Genomic DNA, 15,113 nt, shown 5'->3' with positions numbered 1-15,113 from the left:
TGCAACAGTGCTGATCAGATGGCATCCATCCCAGCCACGGTTATTATTAGTTTTGACTTTTTGTCTGCAATTTCGGTTTAGTTTTCATTCGTTTTTAAAGTGGGTTTAGTTCAGATTAACGTTTTTCAATAGGCTTAGTCTTTGTTTAGTTTTGTTTTTGTTTTTTATTGCAATATGTATTAGTGGCAAGATTCAAAATGGTCAGTAAACTAGCAATAATAGCTGATCTCAATACATAACAGTGTCCCATCGCCACGCGTTGTGAGCTTGTACATCTGCAATTTTTGCTACATTTGATGATGTCTGACAGACACTAAGTTTTAGTTATTCTGTAAACACAATACAGTTTCAGTTAGTTAGATTTTTTTCGTAAGAACCTCCTTTAGATTTTTATTGCATTTAACACATTTTTTTTTCCAATTATTTTTATTTTATTTTGTTAGTTTTAGTTAAAGCCTCACTATTAACTTTTTTTTATGAATAAAATGTAATTTTGCCCATCTGCATGGTAGGGTATGTTAATACAATATAACTTATACAATTGGGGTGGTTGTATTTTGTCTCCCTCCTCTTCTATTGAGACATTTAGATCATGTCAAAGGTCATGTCTTACCTAGACACAGGATCTGACACAAATTTCGACCTGATGGTCAAGATTCAATTCATCCCCTGAGCAAGCAGACCGGCTCTATTAGCTCAATGGTAAAAATGTCAGCACTTGCGCAGGAAACCGGGAACCAGAGGAAAGTTACATAGTGCTGCTTTAACTATAATAACCGTGCTGCGGGGTCTCCTCCTAAAGAGGCGGAGGGCTGGGCCTTGGAGGGATCATTCCCATCTCGGCGCTGGTAAAACAGTACATAGGCTTCTTCAGTCACAATCTTATCCTCTGAGGCAGACTTAACACTGCTATCGTCAAAGTAATGCCACTTTCCGTCAAATTTATTCTTGCCATAGGCTGTGTAGTGGCCTCCTCCCAGTCCGCCAGTATGGTTGGAGACGGCAATGAGGTCGTAAACACAGGGGGCAGCCTTGGGATCGCACAAAAACTCGGACATATCCAGCTCCCTGACGGGGAAGTCCACCACGGTTTCCAGCTTGTCCCTATAGTATTGGTTGTAGGAGAAACGTTTTAGGTGAACTACCAGGATGCGAGGCAACGACCACAGGTCAAACTTTTTGGTGGCCTGCTGGTGTTTCTTACACGTGGGACAAAACCATGGATCGTGTTTTCCAAGTGTCTCCGTGGTCGTGAAGAGCTTGATGCATGTCCTCAGAGCCACCGTGGCCTCTTCCTCCTTGGGTTGGAGCATGCTGTCGTGTGTCTCGAAGGCCTTTGCTTCCTGGTGGTCATAACACAGTGCCTTTGTTTCCGAGTGCCAGTCGAGCGTCACGGTTGAACGTGGATCCAGTTTAAGGGTGTTCCCATTGAAAGGCAGTGTTCCAAGGGTGTTTCCATTGAAAGGCAGTGTTCCATACTGTGTGTTGACCATAAGGGTGAAGAGCTTGGGCGATGTGGAGCACAGCTTGGCTTCAGGTCCGTTTTTGAAGTCAGATGTCTCCTTGTCCTCTTTCTCCTCTGAGCCATTTGCTGGCTCCGGTAGGCTCGCCTGGTAGTCCATGCCCGCCTCCTCATCATCACCTAGCCCATTAGAAGTGTCCTTGTCCTCATCCTCCTCTGAGCCATTTTCTGCCTCCAGGCTGCTCGCCTGGTCGTCCATGTCCTGCTCCTCGCAGGCCCCTGAGTGGTTGCTGCCATTGCAGTAGCTGGCACTGCAAGAGGCCCCATCTGACAAGGGGCTGCAACAACAGCTCATGTTAGTGTTGTGACAGGATGGCGTGGAGAATTCAGCAGCCTGGCTACAGCCGGTGAAGGTGGCTGAGGCCGAGGCCCTGCTTTCACTGCAGGGGCTCTGGGGATGCTTCACGTAGCGTCCCATCCTTTCTAGGATTTTATCGTACAGAACATCTGCTGTGAGGTTCTGCCTGGGCACGGTAATGAGTAATGGTAGGCCAAAAGGTGTTGTGTATCTGCCGGAATACCAGCGGGACTCAATGAAGTACACAGGCACGCTCATCTCACTGTCCTCCTCCTGCACTTCGTACACAAAGATTTTGACAAGTGAAAATGTCTTTATGATCTGGTCGAGACCATCGCCCCGCTTGAAGATTTTATAGAAACTGTGATTGTAAACGTCAGCCACCATCATACTCTCTGGAGGGATTCCACAGAGTTGAGACAAGGCGCTGCACAGGTCCATAACAGTACCCACCTTGGGGACCACCACCCTGTACTTTGTGGGTCTGGACTGAGGGTCTGATCGGACCAGGACAACCTCCATGGTGCAGTAATTGCTCATGGGCAGAGGCAGTGAGAGGTAGCAGAATGGGTCAAAGGTGACAGAGACCTTGGAGCACTCTGGGCACACCAAAGTAGACTTGAAGAGGCCGTGGAATATGTCGACTATAATAGAGTCATTGCGCTTGCGATGATCAGTCCAGGCTTCTTTAGCTACAGTCTCATCTGGACGGCCCTCCACATCCCGTAGGTCTAGGTAAGGCTTCTTTTTGACACGGTTCAGATCTTCATGCAGCCCATCCAGCAGAAAGGCCAACAGCTCCTGGGAGTCCTGCTGCTGGTAACCAGAAAACTGGGGGGCGAACCGCCCAACCTGCTTTTTGAAGTCCTGTGGGGACACGTATCTGTTCTTTTTCCACATGTTCTTTACCAGGTCAGCATAGGCCTCTGCAATCTCCCCCTTCATCCCCAGTGGATTCTCCCGGTTAATCTCCGCCCCATACTTATCATCCAGGAAGTATTGGGTGAGTGGCGATGCATTGCTCAGGCACTGGAGGGCAGAGTTCATGAAGCATGTGTTGCCTAGATTGTTGAGACCACACAGGCCAGGCTCAGATTTATTATGGTAGTTGTTATCGTATCTGGGCCAACTATATCCATTGTTGTGTGAGGTGCTGCTTGAGTTACTACTGTTAACTCCATTGGCTACTGGTGAGATCACTAAAGCGGTTGAGGAGGTTTCAGTGGCGGGAATGGAAGCCCTGGCTGAGCACTGGTCCAGTGAAGGTCCTGTGGCAGTGCTGGATTTGGGATGGCCCAGTGGAAGTCCTGTGGGCCACGTGCCATCCTCATTCTTCTGTTCAATCACAACCACCAACTCTTTGTATAGACAAGCATCCTGCAGGGTGGTGCTGTGTGGTTTGTCCAGCTGCTCGCACATCGTGCCTTTGGTAAACGCCAATGTCTCCTTTCTCAAATGCACATGCTGCAAACAGAGCCGTGTCTCTTTCTCCGTTGGAATTTGGAAAAGTGACCTCATCTCCTTTTCTAAGGTACCTATAGTGTCAGCTCTACTGAAATGAAACGTTATCACCTTGTCCATCTTGTCAATCTCACACAACGTCAGTTCCAACAAATAGACCTCCACTATACATTCCGTTATAAACATGCCCTGTTTAACTACCTTCCTGACAATGGCTCTCTGACCCTCAAGACAACCGTACCAGCTGACCAGCTTGTTCCATGCTTCAGTGGGAACCAGATTATAGTCCTGCCCATATTGAAGGCCCTTCTTCAGGACTTGGGTCTCATGGTCTGAGAACAGCCCAGAGTTATCAATAGCTCCTGGATTGAGGCGGCTCCTGGATTGAGGCGGCTGTTCCACATATTCCTTCCACTTGTTGAACCACCGACTATCTATCAGGTACCATTCGTCGCCGTTTTGCATTGTCTTGGTAAGAAGTGCTCCCATGGTCTGTTGCTGATTTTCAGTTGAAGGTGTCGGTATCTGAGCGGCTGTGAGCTCGGACTCCGAGTCTGCCACGCTACCCGACATGCAGTGGGTGTCATGAATGCGCGGTTCCATAGCCGCTGATGTTTTCATTCTATTTTTTGAAAATATGGTGCCCAGGTTTGGTTGAAAGTGAGTAAATGTTCTTGTCTGTTGGTTTTATAAGTGTTGAAGCAGTTAAAACTATGAACAAGATGAAATAATAACTACGCAATAACATTCACAGATGATTTCAGAACAAAGTAGTGGGCAGTATTTAGGATGGCTTGAAGCTGTCAAAGGTTGAAGTGGAACAGACCTTTTGACTGAAACTACGGCTGCCTTTAATCAGGTTTGCTGGGTTCGCTTGTGTCATCGTGGTGATGTCATCCATGTTTAAATATAGAATCCTGGATTGACCATGTCCAGATCTGGAATCTCGGGTCAACCATCCATGCCCATATATGGAGACCATAAGGTCATCAACTATTATGTCCAAATATGAAGTCCATGAGGTCTGGACTCACTCTGACCTCTTGAGTAGGGTTACTCAAGAGGTGATCCAAGCTGGAACACGATCGATTGCTCTAAACATGCTCTGAAAATGTTCACCGCCCACCCATCTAACTACTTAACTTAGGGCACCCAGATTTTCACAATTTTAAATAAAGTATTTTTTTGTTCCTGTTTTTGTAAAGCAACTTTGAGTATTTAGAAAAGTGCAATATGAATTGTATGTATTATTATCATTATTATTATTATTATTATTACTAATCTCTGGCACACTGCATTGCTCAGGCACTGGAGGGCAGAGTTCATGAAGCATGTGTTGCCTAGATTGTTGAGACCACACAGGCCAGGCTCAGACTGTGACCATTTATTATGGTAATTGTTATCGTATCTGGGCCAACTACATCCATTGTTGCGTGAGGTGCTGCTTGAGTTACTACTGTTAACTCCATTGGTTACTGGTGAGATCACTAAAGCGGTTGAGGAGGTTTCAGTGGCGGGAGTGGAAACCCTGGCTGCAATTATTTGAGCTAATCACAATTTATGCAAAATGAACCCCCCAGACTTTAACCACTTGAAGCCTATAGCTTCCTTATTCTGGGCCTGTCATAATGGTTAACATTCTGTGAAAATAGCTGATCTGCAAGCTCACAAACGCGATCTGTTGTGTGGCATTTTGAGCTTGTAGATTAGCTATTTTCGGGAGGAGATTTGATGTATAGGGAAAGAAAGAATCCAAGTATGGACCCCTGTGGGACCTAGGTCAACAAAGTATGTAGGGTTTTAGTGGTTCCTAGAGGATCCACCGATCCGACCAATATGTCTGAGTCATAGTGTCGGGGACTTTGTCCCCGTCTGTCTGTGTCCCCTTTATGCCCATAGATGGAGGTATCTGTATCTGTCAGTCCTTGTCCCTTTTATGCCCATATATGGAGATTCATGATGTCATCAGTACATGCCCATATATGGGCATGCTGATATGCCCATATAAGGAGATCTCTGTATCTGTCAGTCCATGTCCCTTTATGCCCATATATGGAAAATTCCTGATGTCATCAGTATATGCCGATATATGGGCAATTGGGCAATGCCCCCTTTTGTGCCCATATGTATATGGAGCTGACTCGTGGTTTGTTTATGGTTATGTTGTCATAGTGATGTGGCCGTGGTTTGTTTATGGCTGAGTCAGAGGGCCGCCCGCCCATTAGCCCAATTTTAATATAGGATGCCTAATTATACATAGTATGAGCTTGTAGATCTGCTGTTTTTGAAAAATGTTGAGGAAAGCCGGACGCAACTGTCAGCAGGGAGTGTTGAGCTGGAGGAGTGGGGCGAAGGCTCTGGGGCTCCTCACTGTTGGGTGAGTCGGTAGGATAGAACAGCAGTGACCACCCAGAAATATGTGTTTTGGGGGGGGGACACAATTGGCATAACAACTAAATTGGGGATAAAAAAGCACACAAGAAACATAACAAAAAACAACCACACATTAAGGGTTCGTCGCTAACGTGCGCAGAAGGAAAGTCCCCCTTTTTTCACTCACACAGGGAAATGTCTTTGGCTCGACTTCAGAATCCATTGGAGAGGAGCGCTGTCTCAGTAGTAATTTTCAGCAGAGTGTTAGGAAGAGCACTATTGCAGGCTGGGTGACCCAGGGGCCCTGTTAAAACCCCCAGGGTCTGCTAACGCAGCGCTCCACGTGCTACCGTCTCAGCACTAACACACGCCTGAGTCTGAAGATGTCGAGAGGGAAGTAAAAAAAGGACAACGAAGTTGGATAAACTTACTATTTGATATTAAAGGGACGACTTCACCCATTTTCAGTTGCAAGTGTTCAACCGTCAGAGAGCAGTCATTTATCAGCTAAGATTTTATATTGTTCCAATCCAGTTCCGTTTTTGTCTGCTCATTTCTTTGTCATCCGTTGCTTATCCTGTGTGAGTAAATATACACCCGGCAAGTGCTTCACCAATTGCAACTTGGCTTCCCTATTTTGGCCACTTCATGATATCAAAAAAGGATATTTATTCAAAATAAAGATGAAATGGGGGCATAAGGCATTCTGCCCAGCTACGCTATAGCCTATATAAACTGTATAACTAAAAAAGTGAAAATAGCCGACCTACAAGCCAATTTTTTTTTTCCATCATTGGCGTCATTGTAGTTTTTCAACCACTTCCGGACTCTTCACTCATCCTCCCTCGCTAGTGGAAACACGCGATTGGCGCGGCATGGCACGCTACAATAATGGGAAAGTACCTTTAAACCTGTTTGGTCTTTGATTTCGGGGTGTTTTTTTCCTCTTGCCTGCTGGTGGTTTGGGACAGTTACAGTTTAGCCACCGGGTTCTCTTTCTTTGACACTTTTATGTGACTGGAGGGGGGCGGTCGGTCAGTGGTGGAAAGTTACTAAGTACATGTACTCAAGTACTGTACTTAAATACAATTTTGAGGTATTTGTACTTTACTTGAGTATTTCCAATTTCCAATACTTTGACCTACTACACTACAATTATTTGAAAACTTTAGTTACTTTGTAGTTTTAGATTATTATTACAAAACATGCATCAACCACTTCAGCCCTATATACATTTCGGCCATTTGAAAATAGCAGATCTACAAGCTCACAATGCGTCGCGATAAGTACATTTTGATGCCAATACTTTTGCACTTTTACTCAAGTACATTTTGAATTCCGGACTTTTACTTGTAATGGAGTATTTCTACATTGCAGTATTGATACTTTTACTCAAGTAAAGCAATTGAGTACTTTTTCCACCACTGGCGGTCGGTCAGTGCAGTAGGACTTGACCTTCCATTTGAATGTAGATAATAACATTAAAGTGGGGAGGAGGGACGGAGGGAGTGACCGAAAAACCGCAATGTCCCCGACTGTCCTCTGCTGTTGGTCGGTGCGTTGATGCATGCATGCATTTGCATGTGCCTGCGTGTTGCTGGCTGATCAAAAGCACAGGACTCTCTCTCTCTCTCTCTCTCTCTCTCTGACCCTGGCTGATGCTTTACAGAGGTGTACAAGTCATGCTGACTTAGGGCTGGGCAATATTATATCCATATCGTGATATGAGATGTTTTGTGAGCTTGTATATTTTCTTTTTTCAACATAATAAATTATCATTTACGCTATCGTTGCAATGCGATATTATCGTCACAATATTGAGATATTCGGTCAAAAAACAATCATCATATTTGATTTTGTCTTTATCGCTTATTGTCTCTGTGTCTGTCTCTGTGTGAGTCGGTATACAGTACTGTATGCTGACTCATACAGAGACGGACACAGAGACAGTTTAAATTGGGTCCCAAGAGTCCCTTGTAGGGTCAAAAGTATACATTTCTATTTGAAACGTAGCGTAGTGAAAGTCATGGGGTAAAAAAGAAGTACAGTACTCAAGTAAATCGTCTATGTCGGGGTGGAAACCTCATTATGTCCAAATCAGTTACTTTTCAGGATTACATTTTTTTTTTTAACAGATCTGCTACTTTTTGATGCGTTACACTGTAGTATGATCAAGTAGGGCGTTAATTTACCGAAAAAACACAAAGTTAGAATATGGAGATGTGAGGTTTCTGCCCAACAAAATGTACTTGGTTACTGTCCCACCACTGACGGTAATTCATTCATAGCGGTCAAGGCGTGCAGCAGCGTTTCACGGCTGCAGCTCCTTCACGGCTGCAGCTCCTTCACGGCTGCTCCTAAAAAAATCCCTGGCGGTCCAAAGGTAAAGGAGCTAGTAGCTACGGCGAGCAGCCCCCTTATCTCCTTCCTTTATGACAACCAATCAGAGATCTCCCTACCCCACCCCCCCCCCCCCCACACCCCGGCCTTCAGGAGGATGATGGGAAGGGAAATACGGTGGTGACCTTCCTGGCCGTGTGATTGGCCCACACGGTGGCCTGATGGCGCGCCAGACATCTGCCAGCGTGTGTTCCTTCCTCCTCTGTTAGTGTTTACTAAAAGGGCACGGCTCCTCTCTCTCTCTCGCTCGCTCGCTCGCTCGCCCTCTCTCTCTCCTGTGTGGGTTTTTTAACCCATTCAATCCGGGAACGCATCTGTGTCATTTTAAGATTTCTTTGGCTATTAAAAAATAGCAGATCTACAAGCTCATAGCGCGGCACTCAGTGCCGCACTATGAGCTTGTAGATCTGATATTTCTTTTTAAATCTTGGAAAATGTGTGCTAATCTTTGAATATATATATACATATATTTTTAACTCAAATCTTGGGATTTTACAAAAACGTATGTTGCTATATCAGTGGTGTCAAGGACCCCCAAAATTATATGTATTTGGCCGCAGACCCCCATCTCAAAATATGTTGTTCCAGGGAACCCCCAGAAGCAAAGATTTGTGTTAAAAAAAAATCGCTTTAAAAATATATATATATATACAAATATTGGCAAAAATGTTCACGATTTAAAAAAAATAGCAGATCTACAAGCTCATAGCGCTATGAGCTTGTGTATCTTATTTTTTTTTTTAATAGCCCAAAGAAATCTTAAAATGACCCCGATGCGTTCCCGGTCTTAATGGGTTAAACATTTGCTCCAGTATTGTGTCACTGCACGGGGAGCCTGTGTGGTGACACTTTTTGGCACGGGGCCTGGTTCTGTGGGCAGCCAGGGACGCTTTGCAGGGGAGAGGAGCGACGATGGCTTCGCCTTTCAGCACAGAGGTATCCCATTACCCCCCTGCCTCGCAGGGACCTGGGATACTATAGTTAAGTAAAAGTAACGAAATAACACAACTATGCACAAGATGCAGAACCATAAAAGCCTTTAGAGGGAGGCTGTGCCGTTACCGTGAACTTCCTCTATTTCCCTTCAGGGTGGTGGTGGGGAGGTCGATGTGTTATCTCTTAGCCGTATATCGTCTCTGTCAGGTGGAAACCTCATATCTCCAAAACTGTTACTTTTTCGGGATTCAAATTCAAAAGTAGCAGATCCACAAGCTCGAAACGTGTCGCTTCGCCAAGCCCCACCCCCACCCCCATAAGAGAAGATCTTTCTCTCAACAATTTTAATTTCCCCAGTTTACCCCCAGTTTGACATGCATTAGGCTACGGACCCCCATTTAATGGCATTTCTATCTCTGGGACCCCAATTTATATTGTAAAATCAATGTTAATTTAACTCAGAGTGTACAAATGGAACCAAATGGACCAGTTAGGGTCCATTTGGTTCCATTTGTACACTCTCTGAGTTACAGGCCCATAAGGGTCAGTTTGGTTCCTAACTATCGATCATTTAGCTGGGGACCCCCTAGAACTCAGCGTTTCGAGCTTGTAGATCTGCTACTTTTTGATATTTTTCAATTTGAATCCTGAAAAGTAACATTTTTTTGGACATATGAGGTTTCCATACCCAACAAGTATACGATAAGATGACTGACGTCACAGGCTGGCCCACATGAAGTCTCCAGATCCACATTGGAGTATAGGTCTGGACTGGAGCCATTAGATAATTTCTTATCAACACTGTTATGCAGATATCGGTTGTAAAACCATTCTTGCTTCCTCATTCCAGGGATTAGATGCCTTGTACAGAGTGATTAGGTTCATGTGTGTTAATCACCTGTGGACCTTTCCAGTGTTGCCGGTGGCTGACTGACTGACTGACTGACTGGCGTCTGCACTCTGCACACACCCACACCACCATAACTCTGACCGTCTAGACTCTATGCGATAGACGGACACACCCTAAAACACTGCTACATTACACTCGAGAGTTTACAGACCTGCAAGGGGTTCATTTTGGAACCCTTGTGGTCCCCAGACCGGACGTTGAGAACCGTTGCTCTCTAGACCAGTGGTTTGCAAGTTTTAGCTCCAGAGCCAAAAGAGAAATTTGATGTATATTTTCACTGTTTTTTTTATTTATGTATTTTTGTATTCATCAAATTCTTTTGAAAAATGCAACCATTTCATTTCAGACCATTTCCCTTTTTTTTTTAATTATATTTTTTTAAAGTAGGAAAAAGTTGTATTTACTCTGCGACCCAATGTGTCTTGCAACCCAAAAATGGGTCCCAACCCACTGTCTAAGAACCGGTGCTCTAGTCTAGACGGACACGCCCCTTAGATAAACAGGACTTTCACCTGTGGGTGAGACTGGGTGCTGCTCAGGTTTATGTGGGTTAGTGCCCTTTGTCTTGAAAACCTTCCTTCAGTGATATGCAATCCCTTTTTTTCCTAACACACGTTTGTATATATATATAATGCATTTTGAACGGTCCTAATACCAAAGACAAAAATAGCAGACCTACAAGCTCACGATGCGTCGCCTGAATCTTTTACTAATAAACCTGACTGTAAAAAACATTTTTTCACCATAAAAACAACAATCTCTCTTGTAAGGACCAGGAAAATCTTCCTCACAATGTCTATTTCTCAAATTCTAATATACTTCGCCCTCAAGTGTAGTACTGTAAGTACACACACACACACACACACACACACACACACACACACACACACACACACACACACACACACACACACACACACACACACACACAAAATGTGACATGAATCCTGCAGGCTTTTTTAAACAGCATGTAGTCAGCTTAATGGATGAGGCGAAAGGCTGGAGATTCCTAATTAATCATTGTCCCTCGTGCAAAAAAAAGAAAACAACTATCTTCCATTATTTTATATCAAAGTGTGTGTGTGTGAGTGAGCTCAGAGCTGACACTGCACATCACACAGCTTACATCAACTCTATTTGTCTCTCACTGTCATTTGTCATTCTGTCACCCCCCCCCCCTCCCCCTCCATCCAACTCATGCCATTCTTTCTATACTGAACGCAGCAGGGTGGTAAATTATCACTAATTACCAGGCTAACGAACGAACGCTGGTCCGTTTTCAGTGTGGCTGGTCGATATGAAAAGTTGGAGTTTCAATGTTATGCAGATTTTGTCCCGAAACCCTTGCTACACTGGGCAGCATGTGCCACCAATCACAGTGACACGGCACCGCATGTGTTCCCTAATCAATCCCTGGTAACCTCTTAAGCCCTGTATATATCATGGTACGACAAATAGCGAAAAATTTGCTTGTATTTGGAAAGTTGGACCAACATGGACCAATACCATGTTTTTGGGGCCAATACCAAACACAAAGATAGCACCTTTTTTCACCGGATCTATTATTATATTCCTAGCCATACTTTATCTGTCACTGCAATTCAGCAAAAGTGCAATAACTCAGCTGCTAATACTTTTTATTGTGTTGTCTTGATCCAAGCAGTCCCTCTGTGTCCTCACACACTTTTAGCAGCAGCACAGCCAAAACCATTGTCCATAGTTTGAATGTCGCGTTGGCTGGTAAAAGAGAGAAAGTATCCCTCACATTATGGAATTGGAATTGTTTTTGGTGCATAAAGAAGTGTCCTTACTGTAATATATCGTTTTAACCACTTTAGCAACAGGTCAGTGGCCTTGTGGTTAGAGTGTCTGCCTCCCCCGGCCGGGTCATACCAAAGACTATAAAAATGGGACCCAATGCCTCCCTGCTTGGCACTCAGCATTGAGAGCTGGATTGGGGGTAAATCCCTGGACATACTAGCGTCTTGGCCAGGATGAGTATTTGTACGTCAAGCCGCCCCACGCTACAGAAACAGGAGGCTCCTGCCCTATGGGTCACATGGCTCTATCTATAAGCTCATAACGCGTCGTATCGTTACGCGCTGTGAGTTTGTAGATGGGCTTTTTTTTTTATTATTGTGCATTAATCTTTTTTTCTATGTTCACCTATATTGACATAAGGACACCAGGTTGAAATTGGTTAACCTAACTCTTTCTCTGCTTCTGTTTTCCTGCCAATGACAGGTAGCAAGTGTAAAGGCCTTCAGTGGGTGGTGGATGTGACCATAGCGTACCCCAAAGCACGGCCCATGGACATCCAGACCTGGATCTTCGGCTACAGGCCTCCCACGGTCACACACGTGCACTACAGGTAAGGATGAGGCACGGATAATTACACACTAGTAAGAATACACTGATGCTGGCCTACAAGGCAATCAAAGGCATGGCCTTTGGACATGATCCAAATCTTACATAGCCTTCTCGATCACTTACATCAGCGTACACAGGAATGCTGTCCGAGCCTTTGCTAAAACAGTGGTTCTCAACCTTTTCAGGCCGCGACCCCCCAAAATAATCATATTTGAACTGGGGACCCCCAAAAATAATCATATTTGAACTGAGGACCCCCCCACCCTGACAAGTACTTAGAGGCATTACATTTGGTTTGACTCGGTTCCACAGCTAAATATTGTGAAAATAGCCGATCTACAAGCTCACTAGATCAAAGGTTTTGCCTCTTTCTTATATTATTTGACATTTTGGCCAATGTTTGACCAGTTTTTATAGTATTAGTTTGTTGATAAATTGTGATGCTGTAATGGTCTTTTTGAGGTATTAATAAAGTCTTAAAAGTCATTAAATTGTCACTTCACTGTCATCTGGGGACCCCTCCAAAATCATGTGGGGACCCCCATGGGGGTCCTGACCCACAGGTTTAGAACCACTGGGCTAAAACACTCTGGACAAAGCTCCACACGTCCGAGACTCTTCTCCCTCCTGGCTCCCAAACTGTGGAACAAACTCCCCGTTGCAGTCAGAACTGCAGACTCACTCCCAATTTTCTGCCATAGTCTGAAAACTCACCTCTAGTTCAGACTCCACCTCACCCCCTCTCAGCACTTGACTCTCCTTGTGTTCCTTCTTGTCAACTTTTTTTCAATAGACGCTAGGTTGCAATGCAGATATACTGTGTTAGTCAGTTGTTCTCATGTTTTTGTTTTGTAGTTATGTTGTTGTTGACTAGAGTTCATGCTTACTCACTCTGCTTATTCCGATCTCGCACTTCTCAAGTCGGTCTGGATAAGAATGTCGGATAAAGTTTTAATTGTGATCAAGTTTAAGCCTAATTGATACTTGTTGTGTGCTTATAGATCTCCTATTTTCGGTGCGCAACCCAGTCTAAATCGATCTTTAGTAAAAAGGTGAACCTACTGTAGGTGCTTTTATTTATCTCCTGCTTCTCTGCACTGAGAGAGGAGAGATGACATTTAATGAGGTTGAGGAATCCGTTTCAAAGCCACACTGCTGCTAGGGCTGTCACGAATAGATTACACATTTAAGTTGACGATTAATTGTCACTCAAATAATTGCGATCAACTATTCAATTGTGTGTTTGGCATTGAACATTGAAACATATGAAGCCTTTTAGGCTTCGTGATCAAAAATATATGACAAAATATATGGGCAGATATGACATATTTAATCATTTTTATTCATGTAAAAATAGCAGAAATAGCTGATCTACAAGCTTACAACGCGTCACTTTGTGACGCGTTGTAAGCTGCTACACTTGGACAGCACAGACTAAATAGTTTCTAATGCATGTTATCCCATGGTATCTTTAGCTGTTAGCTAACTGTTTACCATGCAGCCATTTTTAATTAGGGCCGGTGCAGCAGAAAAGGGCAATGTGTCGTTCTGTGACACATGAACAACAACTTGAAGACACACCGCCAGAGAAAAACGCTGCCACCACCACAAACTGGATTCTCACTCCAAAGCCTGTCACTCACAAACCAGGAAGCGTGAAAGAAATGAGATCTTAACGATGAAATGGTTTATGTAATAGAATGTCACGTGTGACTTCAATGAAGACAAACTGTTTTCCCAAATGTGCACAGAAGTAAGCTGTATACTTGGTTTTGTTTAACTCAATAAGACCGGGAACGCATCTGTGTGTCATTCTTAGATGTCTTTGGCTATTTTCTTTTAATCGTGAAAATTTGTGCAAATCTTTGAATATATATTTTTTAAAGCGAACATTTGTAAAATATTTGGTTCCAGGGACCTCCAGAAGCAAAGATTTGAGTTACAAATGTTCGCTTTAAAAAATATATATTCAAAGATTTGCACACATTTTCAAGATAAAAAAAAAAATAGCAGATCTACAAGCTCATAGCGCGGCATGAGCTTGTATATATGCTATTTTTTAATAGCCAAAGAGATCTAAAAATGACACACGTGCTGCGTTCCCGGTCTTAATGGGTTAAACTACCAACTTTTAATTCCACAAGAGGAAGACTGTATGTTTTTGTTTTGTTTTATTTACTTTATGCTGGTATCAGGTGTATTTTAGATCATATTGCTGGCATGAGCTTAAAAAAAAAAACATACCTAAAAAGTTATGGGTCCTTGTAAAACCTGCATATTTTATTAGGAAATTATTCTTCCAGATTACTTCAAATGGAACTCGTTTATTTTTGCTGAGACTGGTACCGGAAACAAAACTCTGGCTGGACTGTGTTCTGGTGAGCCTTCCTCTCGTGCTGCTGTGGTTTTGTCATGTTACCTAAGCTAAGGGACTCGTGTTACAAGCAAGTGGCATCATAGTTCTATAATTGAATTAGAGCTCATCTCATAGACTCATGTTGGCACGCAGAGACGCTGACACACCACACTACTTGAACCCCTGAACATGTGACTCTGTAGCGTCTGTGTTGTCCAGGGGTGAAAAAGTATATTTTACTTATGTAAAAGTAACAATACCACAATATGAAAATACTCTTTTACAAGTAAAATACCTGTGTTCAAAATGTTACTTGAGTAAAAGTACAAAAGTATTGGCATCAAAATATACTTAAAGTACCAAAAGTAAATGTACTAAAATGTTTGAAAATAGCAGATCTACGAGCTCACAATGCGTCGCGATGCGATGCGTTGTGAGCTTGTAAATCGGCTATTTTCAAATAGCCTATGTATAAAATAGGCCTAAA

The 15,113-nt window shown here is 43.5% G+C and overlaps 2 protein-coding genes across 2 annotated transcripts in view; one reads left to right on the top strand and one right to left on the bottom strand.

Annotated features, from left to right (window-relative positions):
- Nucleotides 1–15,113, top strand: part of lpgat1 (lysophosphatidylglycerol acyltransferase 1) — a 96,917-nt gene that overhangs the window by 53,326 nt on the left and 28,478 nt on the right. The window contains exon 6 of the mRNA XM_080454150.1: nt 12,145–12,271. Within this exon, the coding sequence (XP_080310276.1) occupies nt 12,145–12,271 (127 nt within the window). The remainder of the gene's footprint in view (nt 1–12,144; nt 12,272–15,113) is intronic.
- Nucleotides 768–3,884, bottom strand: LOC308103795 (ubiquitin carboxyl-terminal hydrolase 4-like; the record flags this gene model as incomplete). The annotated part of the gene is made up of 1 exon (XM_080453968.1): nt 768–3,884. One exon carries the CDS (start codon nt 3,882–3,884, stop codon nt 768–770), a length of 3,117 nt encoding a protein of 1,038 aa, XP_080310094.1.

Source organism: Gymnoscopelus braueri (genome assembly GCF_963280865.1).
Source record: "Gymnoscopelus braueri genome assembly, chromosome: 16".
NCBI classification, from domain to species: domain Eukaryota; kingdom Metazoa; phylum Chordata; class Actinopteri; order Myctophiformes; family Myctophidae; genus Gymnoscopelus; species Gymnoscopelus braueri.
Note: the sequence above shows the minus strand (reverse complement) of the source record. Positions and strands in the feature narration are given on the sequence as shown.